The 27,502-nt window shown below is 43.9% G+C and overlaps 1 protein-coding gene across 3 annotated transcripts in view; it reads left to right on the top strand.

Annotated features, from left to right (window-relative positions):
- NT5C2 (5'-nucleotidase, cytosolic II) overlaps nucleotides 1-27,502 on the top strand; it is a 116,546-nt gene that overhangs the window by 72,248 nt on the left and 16,796 nt on the right. For all 3 annotated transcript variants that reach the window (XM_077258670.1, XM_077258671.1, XM_077258669.1), the window contains exons 4-12: nucleotides 6,800-6,917; nucleotides 10,565-10,660; nucleotides 15,382-15,473; nucleotides 17,192-17,249; nucleotides 18,475-18,568; nucleotides 19,421-19,474; nucleotides 19,711-19,794; nucleotides 20,789-20,830; nucleotides 21,632-21,739. In XM_077258670.1, coding sequence (XP_077114785.1) covers nucleotides 6,800-6,917; nucleotides 10,565-10,660; nucleotides 15,382-15,473; nucleotides 17,192-17,249; nucleotides 18,475-18,568; nucleotides 19,421-19,474; nucleotides 19,711-19,794; nucleotides 20,789-20,830; nucleotides 21,632-21,739 — 746 coding nt within the window. The remainder of the gene's footprint in view (nucleotides 1-6,799; nucleotides 6,918-10,564; nucleotides 10,661-15,381; nucleotides 15,474-17,191; nucleotides 17,250-18,474; nucleotides 18,569-19,420; nucleotides 19,475-19,710; nucleotides 19,795-20,788; nucleotides 20,831-21,631; nucleotides 21,740-27,502) is intronic.

Genomic DNA, 27,502 nt, shown 5'->3' with positions numbered 1-27,502 from the left:
CTTTGATTTTCTCTTCCAAGCTTCCTCTTTCATCCTACCCCAAACATGCTCAATGATGTTCATGTCTGGTGACTGGGCTGGCCAGTCCTTGAGCAACTTGATCTTTTTTGCCTGGAGGAACTTTGTTGTAGAGATGGATGTATGAGATGGAGCACCATCATGCTGAAGAATTTGACCCCTTTTATGATTTGGAATATAAAAGGTAGCTAATACTTGATATTTTAGGCTATTGATATTGCCTTCCACCTTGCAAATGTTTTGCACACCCCCATACTGAATGTAACCCCAGACCATGATCTTTCCACCACCAAATGTAACTGTTTTCTGGGTGTATTTTGGATCCATACGGGCTCCAGTAGGTCTCCTGCAGTATTTGCGGCAGCTGTGGTGTAATTCTATTGAAGATTCATCAGAGAAATCCACCTTCTGACACTTTTCCAGCATCCATCTGTTCAGCAGGCTGTGGGACTTTGCAAATGCCACACGGTTTTCTATTTGCCTTTTGTTTAGTGCTTGCTTCTGGGCACTGATTCCACCATGGAGGCCATTTCGAGACAGAATCCTACAAACTGTTCTAGTTGACACAGGAACTTGAGGTGACCAGGCTTGTTGGAGCTCTGCTGCAGTGGAAGAGGGGCTTGCTTTGGATTTTCTAACCAACAAACATTCCTCCTGAGCAGTTGTCTTGTGGGGTCTGCCGGACTTGGGCTTGTCAAACACATCTCCAGTCTCTTCAAATCTTTTTTTAATTCTTTGTACTTGACGCTGAGACACATTAAAGGTGCCAGCCACCTCTGCAGTGGATCTGGTCTTCAGCCTCTTGATAATCCAGGCTTTGGTCGCAGGGTGGATTTTTGGCATGTTGTCAGAGCTCAAGTTGCAGTTAAAGTGAAGGTCTGGGGTGCTGGGTTGCTTTTTATACACACACTAATTAACCGATCATTTACTGAGCATAGATGAGGATGTAAACTAGGATTGGGTGCGTTATATGACCATGCGACAAAACTTTTGCCTTGCCAAAATCTGACCATTCTGTGTCCATTAACTGATCAATATTTCTGCATTGATATCAATTTATTTTCTTAACCTAAACCACATTTCGGAGGGTTTCAGCTTTCAAAAGAATAATTTATACAACCAATGGATGAATTTATCGTCAGGTTATAAGCTTTTATTTCCATAACATGGATAAGCGACACAACTTCTGTCAGGGAGTGTATGAGCTAAAATACCCAGGAATTTTCCTTCTTGAGGAGCGCTAATTGCAAACATTTCTTGGGTAAGACTCTCTACACCAGCTGGATCTTTACAAGAAAAAACTGTTTTTCATGGATTTAAGACATTTCAGCCATTCGACCAGAACCAAACCATGTACTGGTGATTAGCAAATGTGCCATCTACAAATTGTTGTCTTTTAGCTTGGCTACAGCCTTTCATGTGTCACAGCTTCCTAATGGGCCATGCACTGACTTACAAGATGGCTACTTATAGACGGCAAAGGCTGGAAGAGTTAATTTGTTGAGTTGAGCAGGCAGATTTGTAGGAACATTATCCTCTGGCCACTTTGTAGGTTGTGGTTGCCGGACTAGAGCCAACCTCCACCTTCCTGCTAGCCTCCTCAGCCTTTCTTCTGATCAGTAGGCCTGCGTGATGTCCTGCTTCCACCACAACAATGATCTTGCTCTGGGCCCTGCTAATGGGAGGAGGACCCAGGTAAGTCCAACTCCAGAACCCAACGCTCCTCCTACTTACATGGCTGGGCAAATGTGAAATATATGTTTATTTAGAGTTCTCTTGAACAGAATCCACACCTTTTAGAGGCTCTGGACTTGTGCTTCACACTGGGGGTATTGATCAGAGATGGCCAGTAGCTGACAACCCTGTTAAGCCTCAAGCTAGAAATTGTTTCTAATTTTGGTTCAGAGCTGCTAGTGTACATTCAATACATTTTGCTCATTTCTAAGTTCTAAAATTAACTTAAATTAATTTAAACTTAAAATATTATGACAGAATGGTCTGGAAGTGTTGCTGATAGGAAAATGCTTCGCTTTGATGAAAATAAGCCAAGTTACCATATACTTATCTATACGGCTTCTCTGCATTTTCCGAGGTGTCAGTGAGGACATTTTTCCTCTCGGCAAGTGACAAGCTTTGGGCTCCAGGGACGACTCTATTTCAATACTTGTGGATGAAGTTACTCGGATCCACTTAATCTTTACTAGGTTCACTCCTCTCCAGCATTCAGTACATTAGAGAGATAGTACAGTGGTTGCGTTTACATCAGGGGGATTGAATGGCCGTTCTTGGAAACTTTAGAGTCCCAGGACTGAAAACGAGCTGTCAATCAGATGTGTTTACTTGTAAACAATGCCGGCTGCCCTCATGACCATCAACAGCTCAAGCGATCCCATGACCTCTGATTCCGTGCACAGCACGGACGTACAATGTTTTCACATTCTATTTAATCTCACTGAATAGAAGTTTTGTTAACCAGCAGTTTCATTATCTTTTTTTTTTGTTGATGTTTGTTTGTTTGTTTGTTTTTTATTTTAATTTGTGCAGCTCTTGTTACTAGTGCTGGGTCAGGTGAGGATCAGAGCACCTTTGTTATTCTTCTTTACCTGCTGTTTACATTTTTTGCAAGGGTTTCCCCACCTTATAATAATTTCATTGTTGCAGCAGTGCGGGCCAATTTGAGGTGCAGTTTAGTATATTTTACTGCTGCGTTTCTTGCCAAAATTATGTATTACCCCATCTGTCCATCTTCCAGAATGGAAGTATTTGTAAAGGAAAAGTGCAGGTTATTAGATATTCATGCAGAGTTCCGGTGTACCCCATCAGCTGCTTTCCTAGCGTCTCTATGGTGGTCCTGCTTTTTGTGTCTATGCACTTTAAGACCCATACTTACTGTGAAGGAGGTGCAGACCACCCCTGCTTCTTGGTAGCCCCTGTGCCTACATGGCACTAGAGACTAAGTGGCCAGAAGAAGCATTAATACGTAATCCCCCATATATAGTATGATGGCCCCCAAGTGTAATCCCCCATATATAGCATGATGGCCCCACAAAGTACTGACAGATATAAATGTATATAACAAAAAATATCCTCCCCTCTCTTCCTTTCTTCATTCCCTGCTGCTGCAGTCGGGCTGCGGCGTTACTAGGGCCACGGGTGGGAAAGCAGAGTGCACGCTCTCTGCCGACATACAGCGCTGACACATTACCGTGTCAGCGCGTTCCCGGCTGCAGCCACACGAGCATAGCAGCCTTCAGATGATGAAAGTTGCATGCATGCGCGCGCCCCGGTCCGGTGATGATGAACAGCCAGGGCAGGCACCATTGGATTGTTTACAGCAGCCAAAAAATCTTTGACTGCCGCATTGTCCTGCAAGAATATGGGATGTACTGCTGAAAACGTGCATTATGTGTGGTGACAGTACAACTATATTATGGAGAAAAAAACCTTACTGAACAAGTTGAGAAATGTGCCGGACTAAGTTGGCTTGTAAGTTTTCGGTTCCTTTGTGTTCTAGTGGTTGGGTCTCTATGTAAGCTCTGCGGGGTGACTCTGGTGAATTTGTTTTTATCCTCTTCACATTGTCCCGAGTTGGTTTTTGTCCCGACCTCCCCCTTTTATTCGTAACGGTTCCTGTTTTCCGCCATCGAGTACATCCCGTGCTGTAGCAGCAGCTGAAGAATTTGACTCTATAAAATCGGGGCCAACTAAAAATAATACATCTCTGTGTTCAGTGGACTTCTGCCAGATTTTATGCAGCATTTAACTAGGTTGAATCTAAGCGAAGTATGTAATGTATTTCACAACGGCAGACGGCACATGAATCCTGCGACACCCATCGTGGGACTTCATGACTTGCTAAGATCATAGTCATTACCCAGCACATTAATCAAGTGCTCCTAAAACTTCATCCACTCCACGATGTCTGACTGCTTATCCGGGAGTGACTTATTCAAAGCGTGGCAGGATGGAGCACTTAGACTTTTTGAGTATTGTCCAATGTATTGTCTCATTTAGCATATTACACACCAAGGCGGAAACTACTTGGGTAACGCTTTGTAGAAGGAAGTCAGAAACTCTTTCCTCTATCCTTTTTGCATTAAAAAAAAAACAAACAGCTTTTATTACTCTGAAAAATGTGTTCTTACCCTATGTCACAAGTAGTAGATTCTTCATGAATTAACCTACATTATAGGGTTTGCTGCCCCCAAAACAGTTAGATTGATGCTAATACTGGAAAAAAAGACACCGGTCTGACCCGTAGCCCAATCGTGATGATCCAGAGGAAGTGAAGAAGCAAATAAGGGTACGTTCAGACATTTTTTTTAAAGGCAAATTTAACAGCTGCTTTTTACAGTACCAGTAAAAGCCACGAGATTTCCGAAATACTATCGAAATTGGAAAACTGCAACTTTAAATCTACGGCATGTGAATCTTTTCAGCGTTTTGCACCATTTTTACAGCATTTTTTTTTTTTTCACTTTGGAAGGCAAAATAAAAATGCAAGTGTTTATAAAGTGTTTTTTTTTTTCTGAGTAAAACTAACTTTATTAAACATGTACTATAGTCAAAGCACATATAATCCGCACCAAAAAAAACCCTGCAAAAAATGCATCAAAAAAAGCTTAAAACGGGTTTTGAACTTGGCAGTTGTTTTTTTTGTTTTTTTTTTACTGCCAAGAGAGCATGTTTTGGCTGCAGAAAAAAAACCTGCAGCAAAAATGCTGCATGAGAGCACAGCCTAAACCAGGTGCCAAATGCTCAGTATTTGGGAAAACTTTTCCGTCCAAATGTGGCAATCAGATAAAATCCTTGGATAAACATCCCATCTCTGGAACTCTAGTACCCATAATTTCTAATAATATATTTTTAAAGAAAGATATCCAGGATTTTCTTGAACATGAGCAACGAATATTTCATAAATGTGTCAGAAAACTTCATAGTTTTACTGCTCTTACAGTAAAGAATCTTTGTCCATGGCAATGCACACTTTTCATGGGTAACGTCCTAGGTGTAAAAAGTTAATTGGAAAGCTTTTGTTCTGACCATTCATATATTTTTACAGTTTTCCAAACTAAATAAGTGAGTTTCGTAACCTAACATCAGAGGCGTTCAGGATGCGGAGATCGATAATGTGGTTTTACAGGGGCCGCTTTTGCTTTCACCTTATTTGCTATAGGGTCAAATCCTACCTTATTGTTTTAGAGCGGAAAAATCACTGGTGATTATCTTATTATGCTCATATTAAAGAAGTTGCCTTCCGTTGATTCTTTAGGAACGCACTGCTCCCCAGTCTCCCTGCTTTTTGCTTGCAGGGGGCGGTGTGCTCCTGATGACTGGATGACTGATGACTGCAATTTAATCCTTTATAAAAATCCGATCCGTTCTCAAGAAAGGAGGAATTATCAATGGAATTGTGTATTGCTTGTTGCCCAAGTTACCGTCCGCCTCTGCAGTCAAACAGTTGTGGCTGGCAGAGAGCACAGTGCTCAGAAGCTCTTTGCTATAGAGCTTGTAAGCTCCGCTCTGAAGCTGGATGGATCGCTCGCTCCTGGCCAGCTTCAGCTTCTCTATGCTCCTCCGTTTTGGGACCAGAGGCATGGTGAGCCGCTGCTCCAATCTATATGGTCTCCCAAAACGGAGGAGCATAGAGAAGCTGAAGCTGGCCAGGAGCGAGCGATCCATCCAGCTTCAGAGCGGAGCTTACAAGCTCTATAGCAAAGAGCTTCTGAGCACTGTGCTCTCTGCCAGCCACAACTGTTTGACTGCAGAGGCGGATGGTAACTTGGGCAACAAGCAATACACAATTCTATTGATAATTCCTCGTTTCTTGAGAACGGATCGGATTTTTATAAAGGATTAAATTGCAAAGTTGCTTCTTTTCACAAGCACTTTGCAATTTTAACCATTATGTTGAGAAAATCCATTTAAATACAAGACCAGGTAAAGCGACTTGCAAGAAGTCCTGAAGATCTCAGATCCTAGGAGCCCTGTGAATACAGTTTGGGGTGATGGCAAATTCCGGTCTGGCATGATGAATTGTGATCTTTGGGTTGATTCAGACAGTTTTATTTCAGAACATGTTAACTCCCTTTTCTTTTACTTATTTCCCTACCTTCCCTGCTATATTACATGCTGTAGTGACTCCTCTTTCACACTTCCGTTTTTTACAATCAGTCACAATCTGTCAAAATGTTGAAAAGACGGATCCTGTGCAGATTGTAAAAAAACCAAAAACGGATGCACTGGGTCCGTTTTTTTGACGGACCCGTCGAGGCAGTTGTTGCCAGAATTGGCTATGTGCACATGTTGTGTATGTGTCTTCGCCGCGTTTTTTCGCTGCGAAAACGCATACACAACACAACCCATGTTAAAAATAATTTTAAAAAATAAAAAATCGTGATATTCTTACCTTCCGGCATCCCCCGCAGCCTTCCTGATGCTCCCGATAGCTCCCGTTCCCAGTGATGCCTTGCGAGACAATAACCTGTGATGATCTAGCGGTCTTGCAAGACCGCTACGTCATCGGGTTATTTTCGCAAGGCATCACAGGGAACGGGAGCTGCCAGGAGCATGAAGTGGATGAAACGTGAGGCAATCCGTCGCTAATACAAGTCTATGAGAAAAAAATGGATCCAGTAGAAACATTTGCAGGATCTGCTTTTTTTCACAAAACGACAGATTTTGATGGAAACAATAAGATGGAAGTGTGAAAGAGGCCTAAACTGCAACTGGAAGAACCCGTCCGAAATGTCGCTGAAATCTCTAATTTTTGTCTTCTCAGTATACAAGTCTCCAGAGTATGAATCTCTCGGCTTCGACCTTACTGTGGAAAGACTGGTGTCTATTGGCTATCCACAGGAGCTGCTGAGCTTTGTGTATGACCCAACATTTCCTACCAGGTGAGAATCTCGCTGTCTCTCTTCCTCCCTCTCGTGAATATTAAGTCTCCACACCCTTGTCTGAAATGCCTGATTTTTGTCATGTAAAAAGAATCTCCATCTTTAATAATGCTGCGCATAATCTGTACAGTTGCATTGAAAACTAAATCAAAATCTTTTCAGGTGGAAAAATAAAGTACTAAAATAATGTGGTTGCATAAATATGCACACCCTTAGGCTGTGTGCATACATAGCAGATTTTTCGTGTTTTTTTTCGCGGTTTTTCGCTATAAACCGCGGAAAAAATGCTCACATTAAGCATCATATTTAATAGAATGCAATCCGCATTTTTTGTGCACATGCTGTGTTTTCCTGAGCGGAATCGCATTCCAGAAAAAAAGCAGCATATTCATTAAATTTGCAGAATCGCGGGGATTCCGCACGCCTAGGAATCAGGGTGGATTGATTTAAATCACGCCGATTTAAATCATGATTTAAATCACGATTTAAATCAAAAGATTTTTTTCTATTTAAATCGGATCGATTTAAATCATGATTTTAATCATGATTTAAATCACTGATTTAAATCAAAAGGTTTTTTTTTAATATAAATCACGATTAAAATGAGAAGTGAGAGCAGTGCGCATGTGCGCCCATAGTTACACGGACGAAACTAAGGGCAACGATCTAACGCCAGGGTGAGGGGGGGACCCCAAAGTAAGTAAAAGTCTTTTTTGTTTTACTATATGGCAATAGGTAGGTGTTTAAAAGCAGCATGTCTTAATTGTATAAACTATTAATAGCCTCCACATTTTGTTCATACTGCCCCTTTAATTCCACACTTCTAGCTTGGTTTCACTTTTGGTTTAGTTTCTTTTTCCATTCAGTTGACATGCCCAAACTTGTTGGATAGTCAGCATCCTACAGAAACCTCTGGAAGAGCATGGCATTGTGAATGTTACACATATACAGCCTTTATTCTACTGAGTTAAACAACTCAGCTTTATCTCATGATGGAAGAACCTTTGGATGGTAAAATATTTTCCTCAAAAAGCAGTTTATTGAAAAAAATCCGATTTAAATCAAAAAAATCCGATTTAAATCAAAAAAATCCGATTTTTTTGATTTTTTTAAAAAAACATTGATTTTTATCCACCCTGCTAGGAATGCATTGATCTGCTTACTTCCCGCAGGGGGCTATGCTCACCATGCGGGAAGTAAGAAGATCATGTGCGGTTGGTACCCAGGGTGGAGGAGAGGAGACTCTCCTCCATGGACAGGGCACCATATAATTGTTAAAAAAAAAAAAAAAAAAAGAATTAAAATAATAAATCGTGATATACTCACCCTCTGATGGCCCCAGAGTCTTCCTGCCTCTCAGCGGTGCACGTGGCCGCTTCCGTTCCTATAGATGGTGTGTGTGAAGGACCTGCGATTACGTCGTGGTCACATGACCGCGATGACGTCGCGGTCACGTGACCGCCACGTCATCGCAGGTCCTGCACACATACCATCTATAGGAACGGAAGCCGCTGAGTAGATTGGCTGTCTGCGGAAGATGAGTATAACCATTTTTTAAATTATTTTTAACATTCTATCTTTTACTATTGATGCGGCATAGGTTGCAGCAATAGTAAAAAGTTGGTCACACTTGTCAAACACTATGTTTGACAAGTGTGACCAACCTGTCAATCAGTTTTCCAAGCGATGCTACAGATCGCTTCAAAAACGCTAGCATTTTGTAAGCTAATTATGCTTGCAAAACGCTAGTTTTCTGCGGGAATATGCATGCCAATTCCGCATGCGATATACCTGTGGCAGGAGTTGCAGAATTGCCGCGGAAATTTCGGCGGCAATTCTGCAACGTGTGCACTAAAGGCCCCGTCTCACATAGCGATTTACCAACGATCACGACCAGCGATACGACCTGGCCGTGATCGTTGGTAAGTCGTTGTGTGGTCGCTGGGGAGCTGTCACACAGACGGCTCTCTCCAGCGACCAACGATCAGGGGAACGACTTCGGCATCGTTGAAACTGTCTTCAACGATGCCGAAGTCCCCCTGCAGCACCCGGGTAACCAGGGTAAACATGTTTACCCTGGTTACCAAAAAAAACAAACAGTACATACTCACCATCTGATGTCCGTCAGGTCCCTTGCCGTCTGCTTCCTGCTCTGACTGAGTGCCGCCGTACAGCGAGAGCGCAGCGGTGACGTCACTGCTGCGCTCTGCTCTCACTGTACGGCGGCACTCAGTCAGAGCAGGAAGCAGACGGCAAGGGACCTGACGGACATCAGATGGTGAGTATGTAGTGTTTGTTTTTTTTTTACATTTACGCTGGTAACCAGGGTAAACATCGGGTTACTAAGCGCGGCCCTGCGCTTAGTAACCCGATGTTTACCCTGGTTACCAGTGAAGACATCGCTGGATCGGTGTCACACACACCGATTCAGAGATGTCAGCGGGACCTCAACGACCAAAAAAAGGTCCAGGCCATTCCGACACGACCAGCGATCTCGCAGCAGGGGCCTGGTCGCTGGTACGTGTCACACATAGCGAGATCGCTACTGAGGTCGCTGTTGCGTCACAAAACTTGTGACTCAGCAGCGATCTCGCTAGCGATCTCGCTATGCGAGACGGGGCCTTTAGCCTTAAACTAATACTTTGTTGAAGTACACTTTGAATTTATGATAGCAATCAGTCTTTGGTTAGGAGTTTATCAGCATGGCACATGAATTGCCAATCTTTGCCCACTCTCCATTACAGTAGCTCCAAATGTCAGATTGTGAGGGCATTTCCCGTGTACACAGCCCTCTTCAGGTCAACCCACAAATACTCAATTAGATTCTTGCCTGAGCTATGGCTGTGTGTTTTCTTCTGGCTAAGCCATTCTTTTGTTGATTTGGAGGTATACATGGGGTCCTTGTGGTGCTGAAATGTGAAAATCAGCTTTTTAGCAAAGGTCTGATGGATTTGTTGCAAAATAAACTGATATTTGGAACTATTCATAGTTCCTTCTGCCTTGACAATAGTTCTAGCTGCCAAAAACCAGACCAAAGCATTATGCTGCCCCCACAATGCTTTACTGTGTGTATGGTGTTCTTTTGGGCTATGTGCCAAACACACCTTTTGGATTTATGGCTAAAAAGTTTAACCTTGGTCTCGTCAGACCATAACATGTTTTCCCCACATGCGTTTTGCAAAACCTAGCCGGGCTTGCGTGTTTTTCTTTGTAAGAAAAGGCTTCCAACTTGCCGCTCTGCCTCTCAGGCAAGACATGAAGAATATGCGAGATTGTTGTCACCTGCAGTACACTTACTGTGCTTTCTAAGTTATCATCCATTCGTGCCTCATACTAATGGTGAAATGTGCCAACTACACCCCTTTCCAATGCTATTTTGCACCTTCCAGGAAGAGTTATCTGTGAGCGTCTCTTTTGCATGCAGAGGATGACCATACCATACAATGTGCACACTGTGCTACAGGCCTGTGTAGATCTCTGTTCCCCCGACAGCCTCCGTGTCTTTCTTTCTTGCACTTTTTTTTTCTCTCCTTTTCTCTCCCCCCCTCACTTTATTTTTTATCGTATATTGTGCACATATATTGCCTGCATGTTTCTTCTTGAAGCTGAGGTTTCTGTTTTGTGAATGTTTGCATTTATCTCCCCAGGGGTTTGGTGTTTGATACAACATATGGAAATCTCCTGAAAGTGGATGCCTACGGCAATATTCTTGTTTGTGCTCATGGCTTTAATTTCATGAGGGGGTAAGTACAGCCATGTTATCACGTATTTATGATATTATTATACTGCATCGCTCCATCCCGTTCAACTTCATCATACTTCATTGTTCTCAATTATCCATTGTCTGTTTAAGGGGTGTAGAAAAACAGGGAGACGACTTAATGGTTCTGATTCACCCTGGAAAGTGATGGTTACTGATTTCTTCACATTGCGTTACTCATCTGCCTAAGCTATGTAGGTAGAAACCGTACTGGAAGATGAGGTCTGTGTAGGAGGCGCTCGGCATCCCTGGTGTAACCATCTGAGGACTGTACAATGTGATGTGACTGCGTAAGATGCGCTTTCAAAAGTCTGACTATTTTGTTTCAGATGTTCCTCTTGAACCTTCCCCACCAGAGAGAGGGCTGCTTCGTATGATCTGCAGCAGCGCTGTTAAAACAGTGGTAGTTGTGTCATGAACGCATGCTATCTGGGAGACCAGCTACTGAAATCACCGCAGTCAGAAGAGCCGACACAAAGTCCTTTGTGTGAATGGAGTGTAATGAGCATGTGTGACCACCTGTAGACAGTGAATGCCGCAGTGGTCGCTCATTTCCGATCCATTGTGATTGCCATCCTAATGCATTAGGTCATACATTTATCATCTAAACTCTGGATATGTGATCTATGTGAGTTTTCGGGATCGCCCCTTTTAAGACCTGCTGAGGTCAGCTACATGTCAGGCAAACTTCAAATAAATGAAATGTGTCATCAGAAAACTGCTGATTTGTGTAAACAAAGTTTTTCTGCTGAGAATATTTTTCCAGTTCTTTTTTCCTTATTACTATGCTTAAATTTACATCATTGTTCTATACTTAAAAAAAATCCTTTTACCTAAAGGGGTTGTCCACTACTTGGACACCAATTTGTTAACTACTATATTCTCAAGTGTAGCATAAAAGTAAGGTAAGATCTTTTCCTTTTGTATCGGCGCCATTCCAGTGATGTCAGCGTTGGGGCTCCCGCGGCTCATGTGACCACGGTGGCCAATAATGGGCTGCAGCTCCTGCACTTCCTTTCCATGTCCAAGGTTTGTCTGAAGAAAGTGTGATCAAAGCAGTTCAATAGCGACCACTGGCTGCGGTGTGCACATGGCCCCAAAATCTCGCGTGCCGACGTTGCTGTAATGGCTCTGGTGGAGATGGTGACTATCTATTCTTATGTACACTGGGGAGTGTAGTGCTTAATAAGGGTTTGGCCAAGTAGTGGACAACCCCTTTAAACCACTTAGCACCCACGTAATCTGCAGTTTGAGTCAGAAACATTTACTGCCCAAAACCATTAATATGATTATGTATCAGCAGTCTCCCATGCCTGATTATTTGATGGTTGTTTGCTCTGGTACACGGCCACTGGCCTGTCCATCAGCAAGGGATGGTAGAAGTTCATAGCCACGCCCCAGTGCACTTCCAGACCCAACCTCAAAACGTGATTTCTTGCTCCTGAAGCAGGGCTACGGGGTCATAAAGGATCAGCAGGCTTCTCTTTCAGAGGGCTATAATCCTACTAATTGTTTATTGGGAATAAAAGTTTTAAGTTGAGTAAAGCACGGCCCCCTATTCAGCCGCTGTTCCCTGACCTCGGGCATCACAGGACACAAGCCCGGGTCACTAATTAAGCACCGGTAATCTAGTTTCAGCCTCGAGGAGCTCTGCAGTGATCACATCTTGTTTTTTACACGCCAATGCCACTAAACCTGTTCTATCCATCATTTGTTTATATCATCCTGTCACACCTAATGTGCTGCGCAGATCGTCGCAGGCAGTTCTCTCACCATCTGCATCATCGCTGGCTGTGGATCTCGATGAATAACCCTCAACTAGAGCCATAGCTGACATTTAGCATCACAGTTCTTCTTTATGGAAATTCTGTAAAATTAGATTTCTATATAAATTCCACCTCAAGCAACCAATGATGAGCCCCCCGCTGGCACTGTGGCTCTCTGCAGGCGGCTCTGGGCTAGTGACTGCAGCATTCGCCTTCCTGCAGCATTCGCCTTCCTGCAGCATACGCCTTCCTGCAGCATACGCCTTCCTGCAGCCTTTGTATTGGTATAGAGATTGTGATAGAAGCACTGCTCAGTCTATGCTGACTTCCTGTGACCTTGGTAATGTTGCTTGTGCCTTTTATATGTTGCAACCATACAGAACACCAGTATAAGCTATGCAAATTAGCTCCCATCCAGAAGAAATCCGCCAGCCTCGCTAGCGCCACCTGGTGGAGGAAGCTGCCCTGTAGGCAAATGTTTAATCTTTGAGAGCCTGGTCTGCAGTTTCTTTTGGAGTTTTGCCCCTTATCTGTCGTGGCTGGGCGATGCAGATGTAGAGGGGCATTATCTCCTTTTGCTCGTTAAAGGGTTTGGACACTAACTAGTAGGATAGCTACTTCCAATAGGAAAGACTCCTGAAGTAGAGCTCATTTTCATAACCTTTTATTTCCCAGGGAGCCTTTCCTGACCAGCCGGCGGTCTCCACAAGAGAAACATTAGACCTAGGGATATTGCACTTTTTAAAAAGGTTGATCAGCAATGTAAACACTCGCTACAATGTACCAAACAGATGTTCCCTTTGATGTGACCACCAGTAACGTGGTGCTTTGTCTGCAGGCGGCGCCCGCGCTCTACCTGCTGCGTCCATTGTTTGTGTTCTGCATCTGATCCCAGATGTGGCTCTGTCGGCATCGCTGCGAGGCGTATGTTCTGACATGATACGGGTCCAATCCTTCCATCATTGCATCCTTTATTACTCCGTATACTCGCAGCAATGAGCGGGCAGCTGCCACATAGGAAGCACAATGCGGTATTGTACAGTTACCTTGTGAAATCTCCGGCTGTTATTATGTAATCCTCCCCCATTACCAGGCCGGATCCTGTTACAGGGAGCTGTGCCAGACTCTTTGGCTCTGGACCCATACTTGAAAATCAATAATTGTATTTCGGTTTTTGATTTATTTAATAAAGTATGTCACCACAGTTTCATTATCCAGGGAAATCCGATTAGACTCGTCTCATTTTAGATAGGGAATCAAAGCTGTTCTTCACCTAAATGTTTATACAAAAGTCTGCTTCTGAGCGGCACTGTAATGTCAGAGGCAGCCATGCTTGAGGAGATTCTGAACATTTGTCTGAAATATATGATCTCCATCATTGACGATCGCAGAAGAATGTGGCCATCCTCAGAAAATCACGATTATGCAAGATTTATTTGGTGTTGATTTTCCTCCCAATGGCGAATCCTGACAGTGTGCCTGATATATACAGGCACATAAAGTGGCTGTGGAAATTTAGATTGAGCTCAGAAATCCCCTTTCATTTTCTCTGCCATTATCTATATTCGGAGAAACAAAATCATTAAAAAAATACATTTTTTTTTTCACTGATCTCTCCCAACAAGCAGTAGAAATCACTTTATAATTGAGGGTTGTGGGGTCCAGTTGCTGTAGGAGGCAGAGAACATAGTATCCGCCGTTGGTGACGGACACAGCTCGCCTCCTCCCCCTCCCTGCACAGTGGCTGGCATTTTGCTCAGGACGTTGAGCGTGTTCACAGCACTCTTCTATAGATGTCCTTGCGCTGTCTGCATGCTGCCGGCGTGTGTGCTCATACCTCACGAGAGCTGTATTAGTATGGTTGTCATAGGGGCTGAGTCTCCTGTAATACTGAATATCTCATTTAAAGCACATTTTGGGGTCTTTAAGTTCATGTGCCTACAACACCTTTTTATCTTTCTTTAAGCAAATATATAATTTTTATTTATGAAAAAATCCTAAAATCTTGCAGTTTTCTCTCTGGCCGTGAAGCCTCATATTAGTCTGACACTTCGTGTTCTGTAGGGGTCGCTTCTCAGCTGTCATGTCATTATCATTAAAGACGGCATTACCCTGAAATGTATCGTCTGCATATAGGTAACACAGGGAGATTTGTCACCAGGTTTTTGCTGTTCAGTCGACAGCAGCGTTATGAATAGTCAGAGACACTGATTCTAGTGATGTCGCTTACCAGGCTACTTGCTGTAGTTTTGATAAAATCACTGCTTTATTAGCAGCAGATTCATTGGAGGATGAATAACCCTGCTGCCATGCAGTCCTCCATATCCATAATCTCTGTGTATCCCCGCAACCACCACTGATTGGCAGCTTTCTGTGTACACTGTGCATAGGCAGATAGCTGCCAATCAGTGGTGTGGGTGGGGTTATACAGAGCTCTGTATTCAGAGCACTGCTAAATCTGCAAGACAGTGATTTTATCAGAACTGCAGCAATCAAGATAGTAAGTGATACATCGCTGGAATCAGGGTCTCTGCTCTTACTGCTGCTCTCAGATGGGGTAGCAAAAACCATGGTGACCGATTCGCTTTAACAATAACTAACAGCTACAGCTCATCATCGTCTCCTCTCTGCACAGTGACCTCTGCACAGATCACAGAGCATGTGTAGGAAACTCTCCCATAGAAGTTGATAAAACGCAATGCAATGGTTTGCAGCGCTTCATGTAAAGCAAGACTCAAAATGGAGCAGCTCAGGCAAGGTGGCAGGCCAAAGAATCATGTAAAGATAATAGAATAAAGAAATCTGCAATGAGAAAGTAAAAGCTTTTTAAAGAAACAAAACATTTCTCTATCTGGATTAAAGAAACAAAATAATAAAAAAATAATAAAGGCGATGCATTCCATGTATGAAAACTAACTTCTGGCTTCTTCTCCAACAGGCCCGAAACAAGGGAGCAGTACCCAAATAAATTCATCCAGAGAGATGACACGGATCGGTTCTACATCCTCAACACCTTGTTTAATCTGCCAGGTACATCTGATGGCTTGTATCACCGTAACAGAAAGAAAGGAGTCGAGGAGATCACTGTTCTGTGCTCCGCGGCATCAATAACCATATGTTAGGGGTCTTTTACACCTCTAGTTGGTCCTCAAGCCAAAAACAAATGGGACTTTCACTGATGCCATAAGCTACTAATGACGTGTCCAAATGTTAGTAAAGCTGCTGGGGTGGCTTAAAAAGTAAAAAAACAAAAACGGTGACTTGCAGAATGATTTGGGATCATGTAAGGGGCAGGAATAGCTGAAGAATTGGGAATAGTTTGTTCTGTTCAATATCCAGGATCCTCTTGAAGGACTGATAAATTTGAGAATTTGGATTTTTTGTTTTTCAGTATAGATGTAACAAGGTCTTTGTTGTGAAATCTGTGTCAGCGTCTGTGAAAGCAGTTATATAATGGAGAGCGTCTGACCCAGATACAGCACCTCCTTCACTGTGTTATGGAAGCAAGGGTCGTCCGAAACCACAGCGCCCCGGCCACCTGCTGAGCACAGTGCTGGGAGTTCCTCTATTCAGAGGCAGCAGTGGTAATTCATTTTAGGGCTGGTGAGGGTCTCTGAGGTCGTGAGCCCACTAAGCATAATGCTAGGATATGTCTATACTTTCTGGTATCATCTACTGAGATGAGCATATCTGTGGGTCCCCAAAACATTGTTTGGATGGCTATTTGCTGTACCTGGCATCCAACTGAAAAGGACATTTGGGAGGACTTATGACTGTACACTGCTCTCAGCCAGATTTAGGTGAGAACATTTCTCACAACACTGATTAGCTCAGGGAAGCTGTCAGCAGCTTAGTCTACTCCTCCACAATTAGGACTCTGAATCTTGAAGAAGGCCTGTCACTTTCTCAAAAAAAAAAAAATTGTTTTATTGTAAAAATAATCAGATTTGTTTCTTCTGGAGCACAATATGTGAAATCTCTGCTTGTAGATCAGTTTGACGTTTCTTCAGAGTCATCTCCAGGGGAGCCTGCACTTTAATCCCTCCCTCCAAAACGTTGCCAATCACAATTCTAGAAACTTGATTCCAGCTCACCCAGTTGATCTATACTCATCAACCTGGGGCTCAGACACCGGCCTCGCCCTGGTCTCACATCAAGGAAAATAAAAAAAATTGGAGTCTGGCTCAACAGGACTGGATTTTCCTTTTTCTTTTTCTTTTTCATGAGTAAGACTGCCGAGTGCAGTCGAAACGCATCGACTGGGTCATGTCGACCATGTAAATTTTTCTTTTGTATGCACCATATTTTCTTTTGAAAAAGAAAAGGAAAATCCAGTCCTGCAGAGTTTGCTAGAACAGCACACAGCTGTGATTAGCAGCATCTTTGAGGCGGTGTGAAAGTGCACCCCCACAGAGAGGACTGAAGAAAAGCCCAGTTGATCTCCAGGCAGAGATTTCACATACTACACTCCAGAAGAAACAAATCTGAATATTTCTGCAATAGAGTGACGCAGTGCAAAGCAGAAAACAGCGACCGAATCAGGGGGCGCTCAAGGATGTTTTTACAAAGTATTTAACTCCATTTCTTCGTGAGGTTTGTAAAGATGATTTATGGCTTATCCTGTAACACTTTAACAAAATACGTGAAGGAATTATTTTAAGTGACGTCACTTTTCACTTGGGCACATACAATAATGTTTTCCTGCATTGCTATGTGAAAAGTAACTCTAGTATAATTCTTCCACCCAGAAACCTACCTGCTCGCTTGTCTGGTTGACTTCTTCACAAACTGTGACCGGTACACGAGGTAAGTCCTCCTTTTATATGATATTTCAGTGTTATTTGCCTTTTTGAACCAGCATAGCTCTATTCCGAGTCTTCTTTTTCCTTGGGACTGAGCTTAGTGTCGCGGAGTCATCAGCAGGTTGTAACAGAGAAACGTCAAGGGTCACAGAAAGCCAGAGAAGTGGACATCTCTTGGCCACGTCCCTCACTGATGATCGCTTCATTGTGACCAGTTTCTTTTGGAATCTGATAATAATTCTACACAGCTCCAGTCACATTTAAGAGAGGCATTTAAGTGTCACGTCAGACCATACAAAACCGTTCACATCAGCGTGGTCTGAGAGCTAGATGACCTGCAAGGGTATCTGACCACACCACCATCGTGTTGCATGGGTCAGGTAGCATTTACGCCAGACAAGACACCAGTGGGCCTCAGTGCTGTTTACTGATGAAAGTCTATTCACACTAAGCAGAAATGATGGCCGCCAACAATGTTGGAGATATCAAGGAGAGCACTATGTATCAGTCACTGTGGTCACCAGACGAGCCTTTGGTGGTGGTGTTGGTGTGTGCAGGTGTATCTAGCCAGTACAGAACTGCCCTACGCTTTGTGAATGGTACAGTGACAAGCCCCTACTACTTGAATAACCTCATTAATCCAGTCATTGTGCCTCTGCACAGGCCTAATTTCATCTTCATGGACGACAATGATCCAGCTCATAGAGGTCACATCATTAGGGAACGGTTGCTGGAGACTAGGGTACCTCAAATGGCGTGGCCTGCACTTTCTCCTGGCCTGAATCCCATATAACATCTATGGGATCAGCTGAGTGGCCATGTAGAGGCTCGTAACTCTGTACCCCACAACCTCAATGACCTGAGAGCTGTGCCTAAGAACAGTGGGACGCCATGTTCCAGCAGACAATTACTGGACTTGTGAACCGCACGAGACGTCGTTGTCAAGCTGTAATTGATGCTCAAGGCCACAGAACAAGTTATTGAGACACTTGACATTTTTTGTTGGGGTATACCCACCAATGTCATCAACTTTTGTTTCAATAAATTGTTTGAGATGAGGGAATCACCATTTCTGCTTCTGCTTAATGTCCGACTGTCGTGATAAATATCACTGTAGCATGACCTTTTAACATTTTCCATAATTTTTTTCCTGAAAGTCAAATATCCCTAACTTTTTACGAGCATTGTATATACTCACAATATTATCTTGTCCATTTTTCATACCGCAGTTGTGAAAAGGGCTTTAAGGATGGAGATCTCTTCATGTCGTTCCGCAGCATGTTCCAGGATGTCCGAGATGCCGTGGACTGGGTTCATTACCAGGTAGAGCCTGATCTGTGACCCCATCCGCCCACTGTTATCTGCTTTGTGTCTGCAATTACTTGTATTCCCCATGAGATGGCAATAACTGAGCAACATCTGTTCTTAGAGCGATACTTTGTGCGGTTCCTCAGTAGTTACTCTTGGAAATTGATGAATCAGTTGACAGCTTGGTATTATATTTGCAATGGGTTGTGTTTCTACCCAGTGACACAGTTTGGATTTGTAGGCAAACACATTTTTGGCAGATGATGTACAGTTGATTTTCTTAATTTTGGGTTATGATCATGTTAGCATTTACAATCCCTTCGTCAAGTTTTCCGTCACTTTTGGGGGCAAAAATGATGCAGCATTATTCTTGCTGTCAAGACACCACCCCCAGAAACTTTAAGTATCCTCATAGTCCCTGATAGAGCATATGATGGACTAGCACCCAGCTATATATTATTTTCCTAGCAGATTTTATTTTGAATCTGGCTGTACACATTAGCTGTCGGGCAAACGAGCATCTACCCTCTGACAAATGCACACTCCCATCTTGGCCGAGCATGCACATGTCATCAATGGAGGAAACAGAGTAAGCTGCTGCCATTCACCTTCATCTGCTTATCTAACCTGAGAACAGAAGGATGGGGCATGTTGAAATCGAACTGCCTGATCTTTCTCTTCCCCAAGAAGCCCCCATACACATGAGATGGCCTCTCCAGAATCAGCGGGCAGTAATCTCATTTGTATGATGGGTTGCTTAATTCTGCATTTGTTGATCAGCTCTGAAATTTTGAAATACAGACATTAATCATTTGCAGTGACTGTCCGGCTGGCAGGAGACTTGATTTATACGTCTTGCTTTCCCAGGGATCACTTAAGGAGAAGACGGTGGAGAATTTACCAAAGTATGTTGTGAAAGATGTAAGTGCATATTTTCCCTTGGCCTTAAAAATAGGCAATTCTTGGTGAAAGGAAAGACACGGAATGAGGCTGTGACATGGAAGACAAGGTCACCTGATTTCATTTCCCCTGTTTTTTTTGTTGTTGAATTTAGCTTGAAAAAATAAAGGTAATAGATTATTATTTTACATATTTTTAGTTTTTTTCTTTTACTTGATTATTATTAGTCTTTACCATTTCTTCTCTTCTGTTTCCAGCCTAAGCTGCCTCTCCTCCTGAGCCGCATGAATGAAGTGGGAAAGGTTTTTCTGGTTACAAACAGTGACTATAAATATACCCACGTAAGTGCTAATTAAACATTCTCATCACTTTACGTTGCCAGGGTACCGGGAAGGGAGAGCGCTCCTCGCTGTTAGAGATGAATGCGGCGTATTAAAGGGCCAGGATAAAGCAAACGATTGATAATGGCTTTAGTTATATTGCAATGATGGGAGCTAGAAATCTTCTTTTGCCCCGCGAGAGGTCATAGAGAGGACATGAAAACAGTGCGAAACACTTACTTTTGTCCAAATGGTGTATATTGGGGTATCAGGACACGTCTTAATTAGTGATGAACTAATGTGCTCGGATAAGGTGTTATCTGAGCATGATTGGGTGCTAACCGAGTGCTAAAAAAATCCGTCCGTCCCTGCCGCTGCATTTCTCGCGGCTATCTGACCGCAGGGATTGCAAAACGCGCGTCGGGTGTGTTGGGACCCCCTTGCATCAGTCTTGGAGATATGTGGATATTTATCATTCCTTGTTAAGTTTGATTCCACTTTTTATACTCCTATGTAGGCTTACTTGGATATAACACTATTGATTGCCTTAGTTCCTGTTACATTTGGCTATATTTCTCTTTATTAGTTTTGTGTTACATCTAGATATACTAGCTTGTGACTTACATATATGATGGCAAGATCCCTGCTATGGATTAGTACCTGCTTTGCAGGTGTCTCCCGTTTCGACTTTTACTGGTGGAGTCTCATTTTCACTAGATGTTTAATATTCTCTGTGTGTATATATTAAATAAGAATTAATTTATGATTTTACTGGCTTGCATTTTTCCATTTACTGGTGTTATTTCTTATCTATGCATGTAAGCCTCATTGCACGGATTGTAAATGTAGGTATGTCGGCCAATCACAGAAATTGTTACTGGATCCTGACAAAACTTTTTACCAAAAAAACTTTTTGGTCACAGTGAGCTCAAGGGGATTGATGTAATACATGCATAGCAGGAGCCTCCTATAATATTAATCTATATAGTAATATATCCCTTTTATTTTTCCCTAGAAAATTATGACCTATTTGTTTGACTTCCAACATGGACCTAAGGTAAGTGATCACTGTGCAGTCCTAGTGTATTCTCTAGGTGTGCGTGTCGTACACCAGATCTGTTGTACATTATGATCCTTTGTTTGACTTTTTCTGTGAATAGCGGGCGGCTCGTGTATCCTGGCCATAGATCTGATCTAGTGCCGCACTGGCTGTTTAATGCATATGCAGTTAGCGCCCCCTAGAGGCTGCATAGACCATTGTTTTAACTATTCGTGGGAAGGATGGGCATTCACACTATGATTTTTTTTTTTTCTTTCCTTAATAATTAAGCTACTCAACATTTTATAGCTAAATTAATATTTTTTTATTTTACAATAAATGGTTGTCCCCAACTTTAACACTTTTATTATTGGCATAACCATAACACTATGTAGTGCGGGTGCCAACAGACTACAGGGTCTCACCGCCCCCATATGCACGTTTGATGTGGCCGTCAGCTGTTGCATTCTCCAATAAAACCAATGCAGAGGTGCCTACGTTCTCCACTGAAGTCTATGGGAGCCAATAAAAGAGCTGAGCTGTCAGTTCAGAATAGGATTCACATGGACCATTACAGATGTGGCTTTATTAGAGTATTTATAGCATGAAATACTGTGGATAATGGTTCTATTTCTGTACAGGACCGTATTTCTGTAATGCAGCCATGACAGGCGTAGCACATAGAAGTTCATGGTTAGGAGTGTCTGTCTGCTTCGTGCTGAATGTGATTTTTCTTACAGGGTAAATTCAGCAAGATGATTTTTGCTCATACTGAAAGTAACTAATAATGATTTATGTCTCTGGCTTCCTCTCACGCAGCCCGGGAGCCAACATCGGCTTTGGCAGTCATACTTTGACTTAATTTTAGTAGATGCAAGAAAGCCTTTATTTTTTGGGGAAGGAACCGTACTGAGACAAGTAGATACGGTAAGTGCTTCTCTTTTCGTTTTTATTCTTTGTGCTTCCTGTTACTAAGGGTACCGTCACACAGTGCCATTTTGATCGCTACGACGGTACGATTCGTGACGTTCTAGCGATATCGTTACGATATCGCAGTGTCTGACACGCAGCAGCGATCAGGGATCCTGCTGAGAATCGTACGTCGTAGCAGATCGTATGGAACTTTCTTTCGTCGCTTGATCACCCGCTGACATCGCTGGATCGTTGTGTGTGACAGCGATCCAGCGATGTGTTCGCTTGTAACCAGGGTAAACATCGGGTAACTAAGCGCAGGGCCGCGCTTAGTAACCCGATGTTTACCGTGGTTACCAGCGTAAACGTAAAAAAAACAAACAGTACATACTTACATTCCGGTGTCTGTCCCCGGCGTCTCAGCTTCTCTGCACTGTGAGCGCCTGCCGGCCGGAAAGCGAGCACAGCGGTGACGTCTGACGTCACCGCTGTGCTTTCCGGCTATGGCGCTTACACAGTGGAGAGAAGCAGAACGCCGGGGACAGACACCGGAATGTAAGTATGTACTGTTTGTTTTTTTTACGTTTACGCTGGTAACCAGGGTAAACATCGGGTTACTAAGCGCGGCCCTGCGCTTAGTTACCCGATGTTTACCCTGGTTACCGGGGACTTCGGCATCGCTCCAGCGCCGTGATTGCAACGTGTGACCGCAGTCTACGACGCTGGAGCGATAATCATACGATCGCTGCGACGTCACGGATCGTGCCGTCGTAGCGATTAAAATGGTACTGTGTGACGGTACCCTTACACCAGATATGCTTATCTCTGTAAATCAACCATCACAATTGAGCATCTGCCACCCAAAAGAAGAGTAGAGAGCTGAGTAATTTGTAATGTCTCGTCAGTAGCTCTTAGGAGGGTTGGAAAGTGTTTCCTAGAAAAGCAGCAGCTATCCAGCCCACTGGATAATCCCACCACTAAGGGTACATGCCCGCAGAACATACTCACCATGGATTTTCTACAGTGCATTTGTTTGCATAAAATCCTGCGTTTTCTTGGTATCCCAGCCACCGGCTGCATAAGGATTTCTCCCATTGCCAATGCAAAATGTAAATTGTCTTAAATCCACAGCATTGTGGTACTTAAATTGCATCAGTATTTTCCCTTCCCCATGACAGCACCGGTACATGAGAGATGGTCCCGCCCCCAAGAACAGAAAACCTGCATAGGAGATAAAAGATGGGGGCGGCACCTCTCTCCTCAGTTTGGTTTCCTGTTCTTGCGGGGAACCTGCGGTGCTGCATGGGGAGAGGTCTCCCGTGCTTGGCCGGTCTCTGACCGAGGTCCGCGGTGGGAGCAGCGGTGGCGGCGTGTGCGCGTCGCCTCCATACCTGGAGCTGCAGGTGCGTCCTTCCCACTGCGGACTCCCCGGCGTCCGCTCCTGGCCGGAGGCTGGGCCGAGGGAAAAAAGTGAGCGTTCCCATCACGACGCTGGCGCCGACTGAATGGGGGAACTTCCGGGATTGAACCGGAAGTGACGCTACACGCTGAAGAAGCGGTGTGCTGACACTCCCCGGGGGGGAGGAAGTTCAGAGGCGCACACACTGCTTCCTGCCCGCCATATTTAAAACTGCAAGGCGGCAAGCAGGCGCTGGGTACAGTCTCCTGCAGGATGGCAGATCTAAAGGAATCGACGATCCCAGCTGAAATCCCACAGCCTGTCGTGGTACTGAGGGTCCGGTGGGTGAGTGCCTTTGTAAGGCAAAAAACATGTCAGTGACACTGTGTTTTTTGTATATATGCAGGGAAAAAAAGTCACCTCTAAACAAAAGCATAAAGTATGTGCACTCTGTGATAGAAGCCTCCCCAAAACGTATGAAAAGCGTATGTGCCGCTCATGCATAGAAAAAACGGTGTCTGAAGAGTCTTCATCTTTGCTTCAGAATATAAAAGATATAGTTAGAAGCGAAGTACAAAGCACTGTAAAGGAGCAGTTAAAACATCATGGACTGCAGAGCTCCGTAAACCCATTCCCTACGTCTGCCCAGACATCTGACGTAGAATCCGAGGGTGAACTGGGTGAGCTTCCGCCCGACGAGGGTTCGGACCTGGACTCTTCAGATGAAGAGTGTGGCCGGCCTTATGTGTTATCAGAAGATGTGGGGAAGTTGCTAAAACTGGTCAGGTCCACCCTGGGGGTTGAGACGCCAAAAGAGAAGCAAACAGTTCAGGACTCTATGTTTAGCAATTTGGAGGATAAGAAACGAAAAGTTTTCCCGTTTCATGATAACATTCTAAATCTCATTAAAAAAGAATGGAAAAAACCGAATAAAAAGATTTCAGTTCCCCAGGCTTTAAAACGTAAATATCCCTTTAGTGAGGAAATTTGCGAGAAATGGGAAAAGGCGCCTAAGTTGGACGCGGCTATCGCAAGTACCTCCAGGGGCATAGCACTTCCCTTCGAGGACATGGGGGCCCTAAAAGACCCCCTAGATAAAAAGGCGGATGCCTTTCTAAAATCAACTTGGGAGGCCTCAACTTGGGCGTTTAAACCTGGAGTAGCGGCTACTTGTACTGCCCGTGCCATGGTTAAATGGCTGGAGGAACTTAGTGACCAAATAAAAAACAAATGTCCAAGAGACAGACTTCTAGAAGTCATCCCTCCACTTCAAAATGCAGCGGGATTCCTGGCGGACGCTGCCATTGATTCTGTGCGGTTTGCTGCCAGAGCTAGTGCCCTTTCAAATTCGGGAAGAAGGGCGTTATGGTTAAAGAACTGGAATGCTGATTTCCAATCCAAAGTGAAGCTCTGTGCAGTCCCCTGTGAGGGCCAATATTTATTCGGCAGCGCTTTAGACGAAATTTTAGAAAAAGCAGCGGACAAGAAAAAACACTTCCCTCCACCTCCCTTCTTTAGACGACGTTGGTATGACAATCGTCGGTCCTTTCGAGGATCAGGTAGGGGCCGAGGCCGCCCAACGGATAGAACCACACGGGGGAGACCCAAAACCAGATCCTAAACAATGACGCCATATTCCAGGTGGGAGGAAGGTTACAGTTTTTTGTCCATCAGTGGGTAACCTTACAGCCGTCCCAATGGATAATCAACTTGTTATCAGACGGTCTACGGTTAAATTTCATCTCCCTTCCTCCCCACCGAATAAAAGTTACTCGTGTGGCCAAAAAGAACCAGTTAATTCTCGAGAAAGAAGTTCGTCTTCTTCTAGACAAAAAAGTCCTGGTAAGAGTACCTTCACAGGAAATAGGAAGGGGATTTTACAGCACCCTTTTCCTCACTCCAAAACCGGATGGATCTTTAAGAACTATTTTCAATCTAAAAGAATTAAACAAATTCATCCGAGTAGAAAAATTCAAAATGGAGACTCTGAGAACGGCGGTAAAACTGCTCTATCCAGGATGTTATATGGCAGTGATAGACCTTACCGATGCCTATTATCATGTGCCAATCAGCAGAGAGCATCAACAATTCCTGAGGTTGGTTGTGCAGCTGGGGCAGGTCTACACCCATCTACAATACCAATGTCTCCCCTTTGGGGTATCGGTAGCTCCTCGTATTTTTACAAAAATAATTTCGGAAGTAGCATCCTTCGTAAGGAGAGAAAACATTCTGCTAGTGCCATATTTAGACGATTTCCTCTTGATAGCAGACAATCAAGAAGAGTGTATAAAAGCAGTTACGACAGTACGAGAGCTACTAACCAAACTAGGTTGGATAATAAACTTAAAAAAATCAAGATTGATTCCGGCCCAGATACAGGAGTTCCTGGGGATCCAATTAAACTCAATCAAACAGATCTGTATCCTTCCAGACAGGAAAATCGAGGTCATAAAACAAAGAATAACACAAATACAGGTGGCCCAATACGTCTCGGTGAGGGAAGCCATGTCCCTCCTAGGCATGCTTACTGCAACAATTCCGGCGGTCCAATGGGCACAACTTCATTCAAGGGACCTACAGTGGGAGATCCTGTCAGAACAAACAAGAATACCCTACAATCTAAACCGGAAAATCGTATTGTCACAACATGTCCGGGACTCTCTAAACTGGTGGCTAGATTCCGGGAATCTAAAAAAAGGGGTCCCATGGTCAATCCAGAATCCGGTGATACTGACCACAGATGCGAGCCCATTAGGTTGGGGAGCACACCTATCAGATCGGATCCTACAGGGTCTATGGAATCCACAGATGCAATCAGCCTCCTCAAACCTGAGGGAATTGACAGCAGTAAGGCAGGCAATTCTTCAATCAGAAGAAGATCTCAAAGGGAAACATTTAGTAGTATTGTCCGACAACAGCACAACGGTGTCGTATATAAATCGACAGGGAGGAACCAGATCAAGTTCCCTTATGGAAGAAGCAGGAAGACTATTTCTTTGGGCCGAAAACCACCTTTTGTCCCTCACAAGTACACACTTAAAGGGGTCGGAAAACTTTGTCGCAGATTTTCTGAGTCGTCACGTCCTGCACCAGGGCGAGTGGTCGCTAAATCAAAGAATATTTGGAGAAATCTGTGCAGTCTGGGGGCTTCCTCAAGTGGATCTTTTTTCCACAAGGCAGAATCGAAAAGTAAAAAGGTTCTACTCTCTAAACCCGAAAGAGAACCCGGAAGGAGTAGATGCGTTACTACACCAATGGAAATTCCAACTAGCCTATGCGTTTCCCCCGATCCCATTGATCCCTACAGTCCTGAAGAAGATCCGAGAAGAGAAATCACGCATAATCTTAATCGCACCCTTCTGGCCAAAGAGAGCTTGGTTCACTTGGCTCAGACGTATGTCCATCTCGGACCCGTGGATACTTCCAGAGGTCCCAGACCTTCTACACCAAGGTCCGGTGACACATCCTCAGGTTCACAGCCTACACCTCACTGCTTGGAACTTGAGAGGGGACTTCTGCTAGCAAAGGGGTTCTCGGATCCATTAATTACTACTCTACTGTCCAGTAGGAAAAAAGTCACAACTGATAAATACCAAAAGGTATGGGGAAAATTTTTAGAATTCTCAGGCCGAGGGATAACTGATACCGTTCAGAAGGTCCCTATATCTGAAATCCTAGAGTTTCTCCAAAAGGGTCTGGAGAGGGGATTATCTACCAGCACTCTAAAAGTGCAAGTCTCGGCGCTTAGCGCCTTGTTTGACCAAAAATTGGCTGATCACCCCTGGGTGTGTAGGTTCATTCGGGCCTCCTTTACAGCCAGACCATTCAAACCTCGTCCAAAGGTCGCTCCCTGGGATTTAAATTTAGTTTTAAACGCCTTGACCTCCTCTCCCTTCGAGCCTCTTTCCTCCATATCGGAAAAAGCGCTAACTCTAAAAACAGTTCTCCTGATTGCCCTTACCTCAGCCAGACGCATTAGTGAGCTTCAGGCTATATCTATTGACCCTCCGTATACTGAAATTCTGGAGGATAGGGTAATTATAAAATCTGATCCAGCCTTCTTACCTAAGGTCAACTCGAAATTTCACAGGGACCAGGAGATAATCTTGCCTTCATTCTGTGCCAACCCAAAATCCCAGGGAGAAGAAACCTTCCATTGCTTGGACGTCAGACGTTGCCTTCTTCAATATATAGAAGTGACAAAACCATGGCGACAGTCTACAGCCCTTTTTGTCTCCTTTCAGGGGGCAAACAGGGGAAAAAAGGCCACAAAATCAACTATTGCACGTTGGCTCCGTATGGCCATATCACTTTCCTATTCCTCTTCGGGACAGGTCCCTCCACCTGGTGTTACGGCCCACTCTACGAGGGCTATTTCC

This window comes from Ranitomeya variabilis, chromosome 4, assembly GCF_051348905.1.
Source record: "Ranitomeya variabilis isolate aRanVar5 chromosome 4, aRanVar5.hap1, whole genome shotgun sequence".
NCBI classification, from domain to species: Eukaryota; Metazoa; Chordata; class Amphibia; order Anura; family Dendrobatidae; genus Ranitomeya; species Ranitomeya variabilis.
The sequence above is the reverse complement of the archived record's forward strand: the minus strand, read 5'-3'. Positions and strand labels throughout refer to the sequence as shown.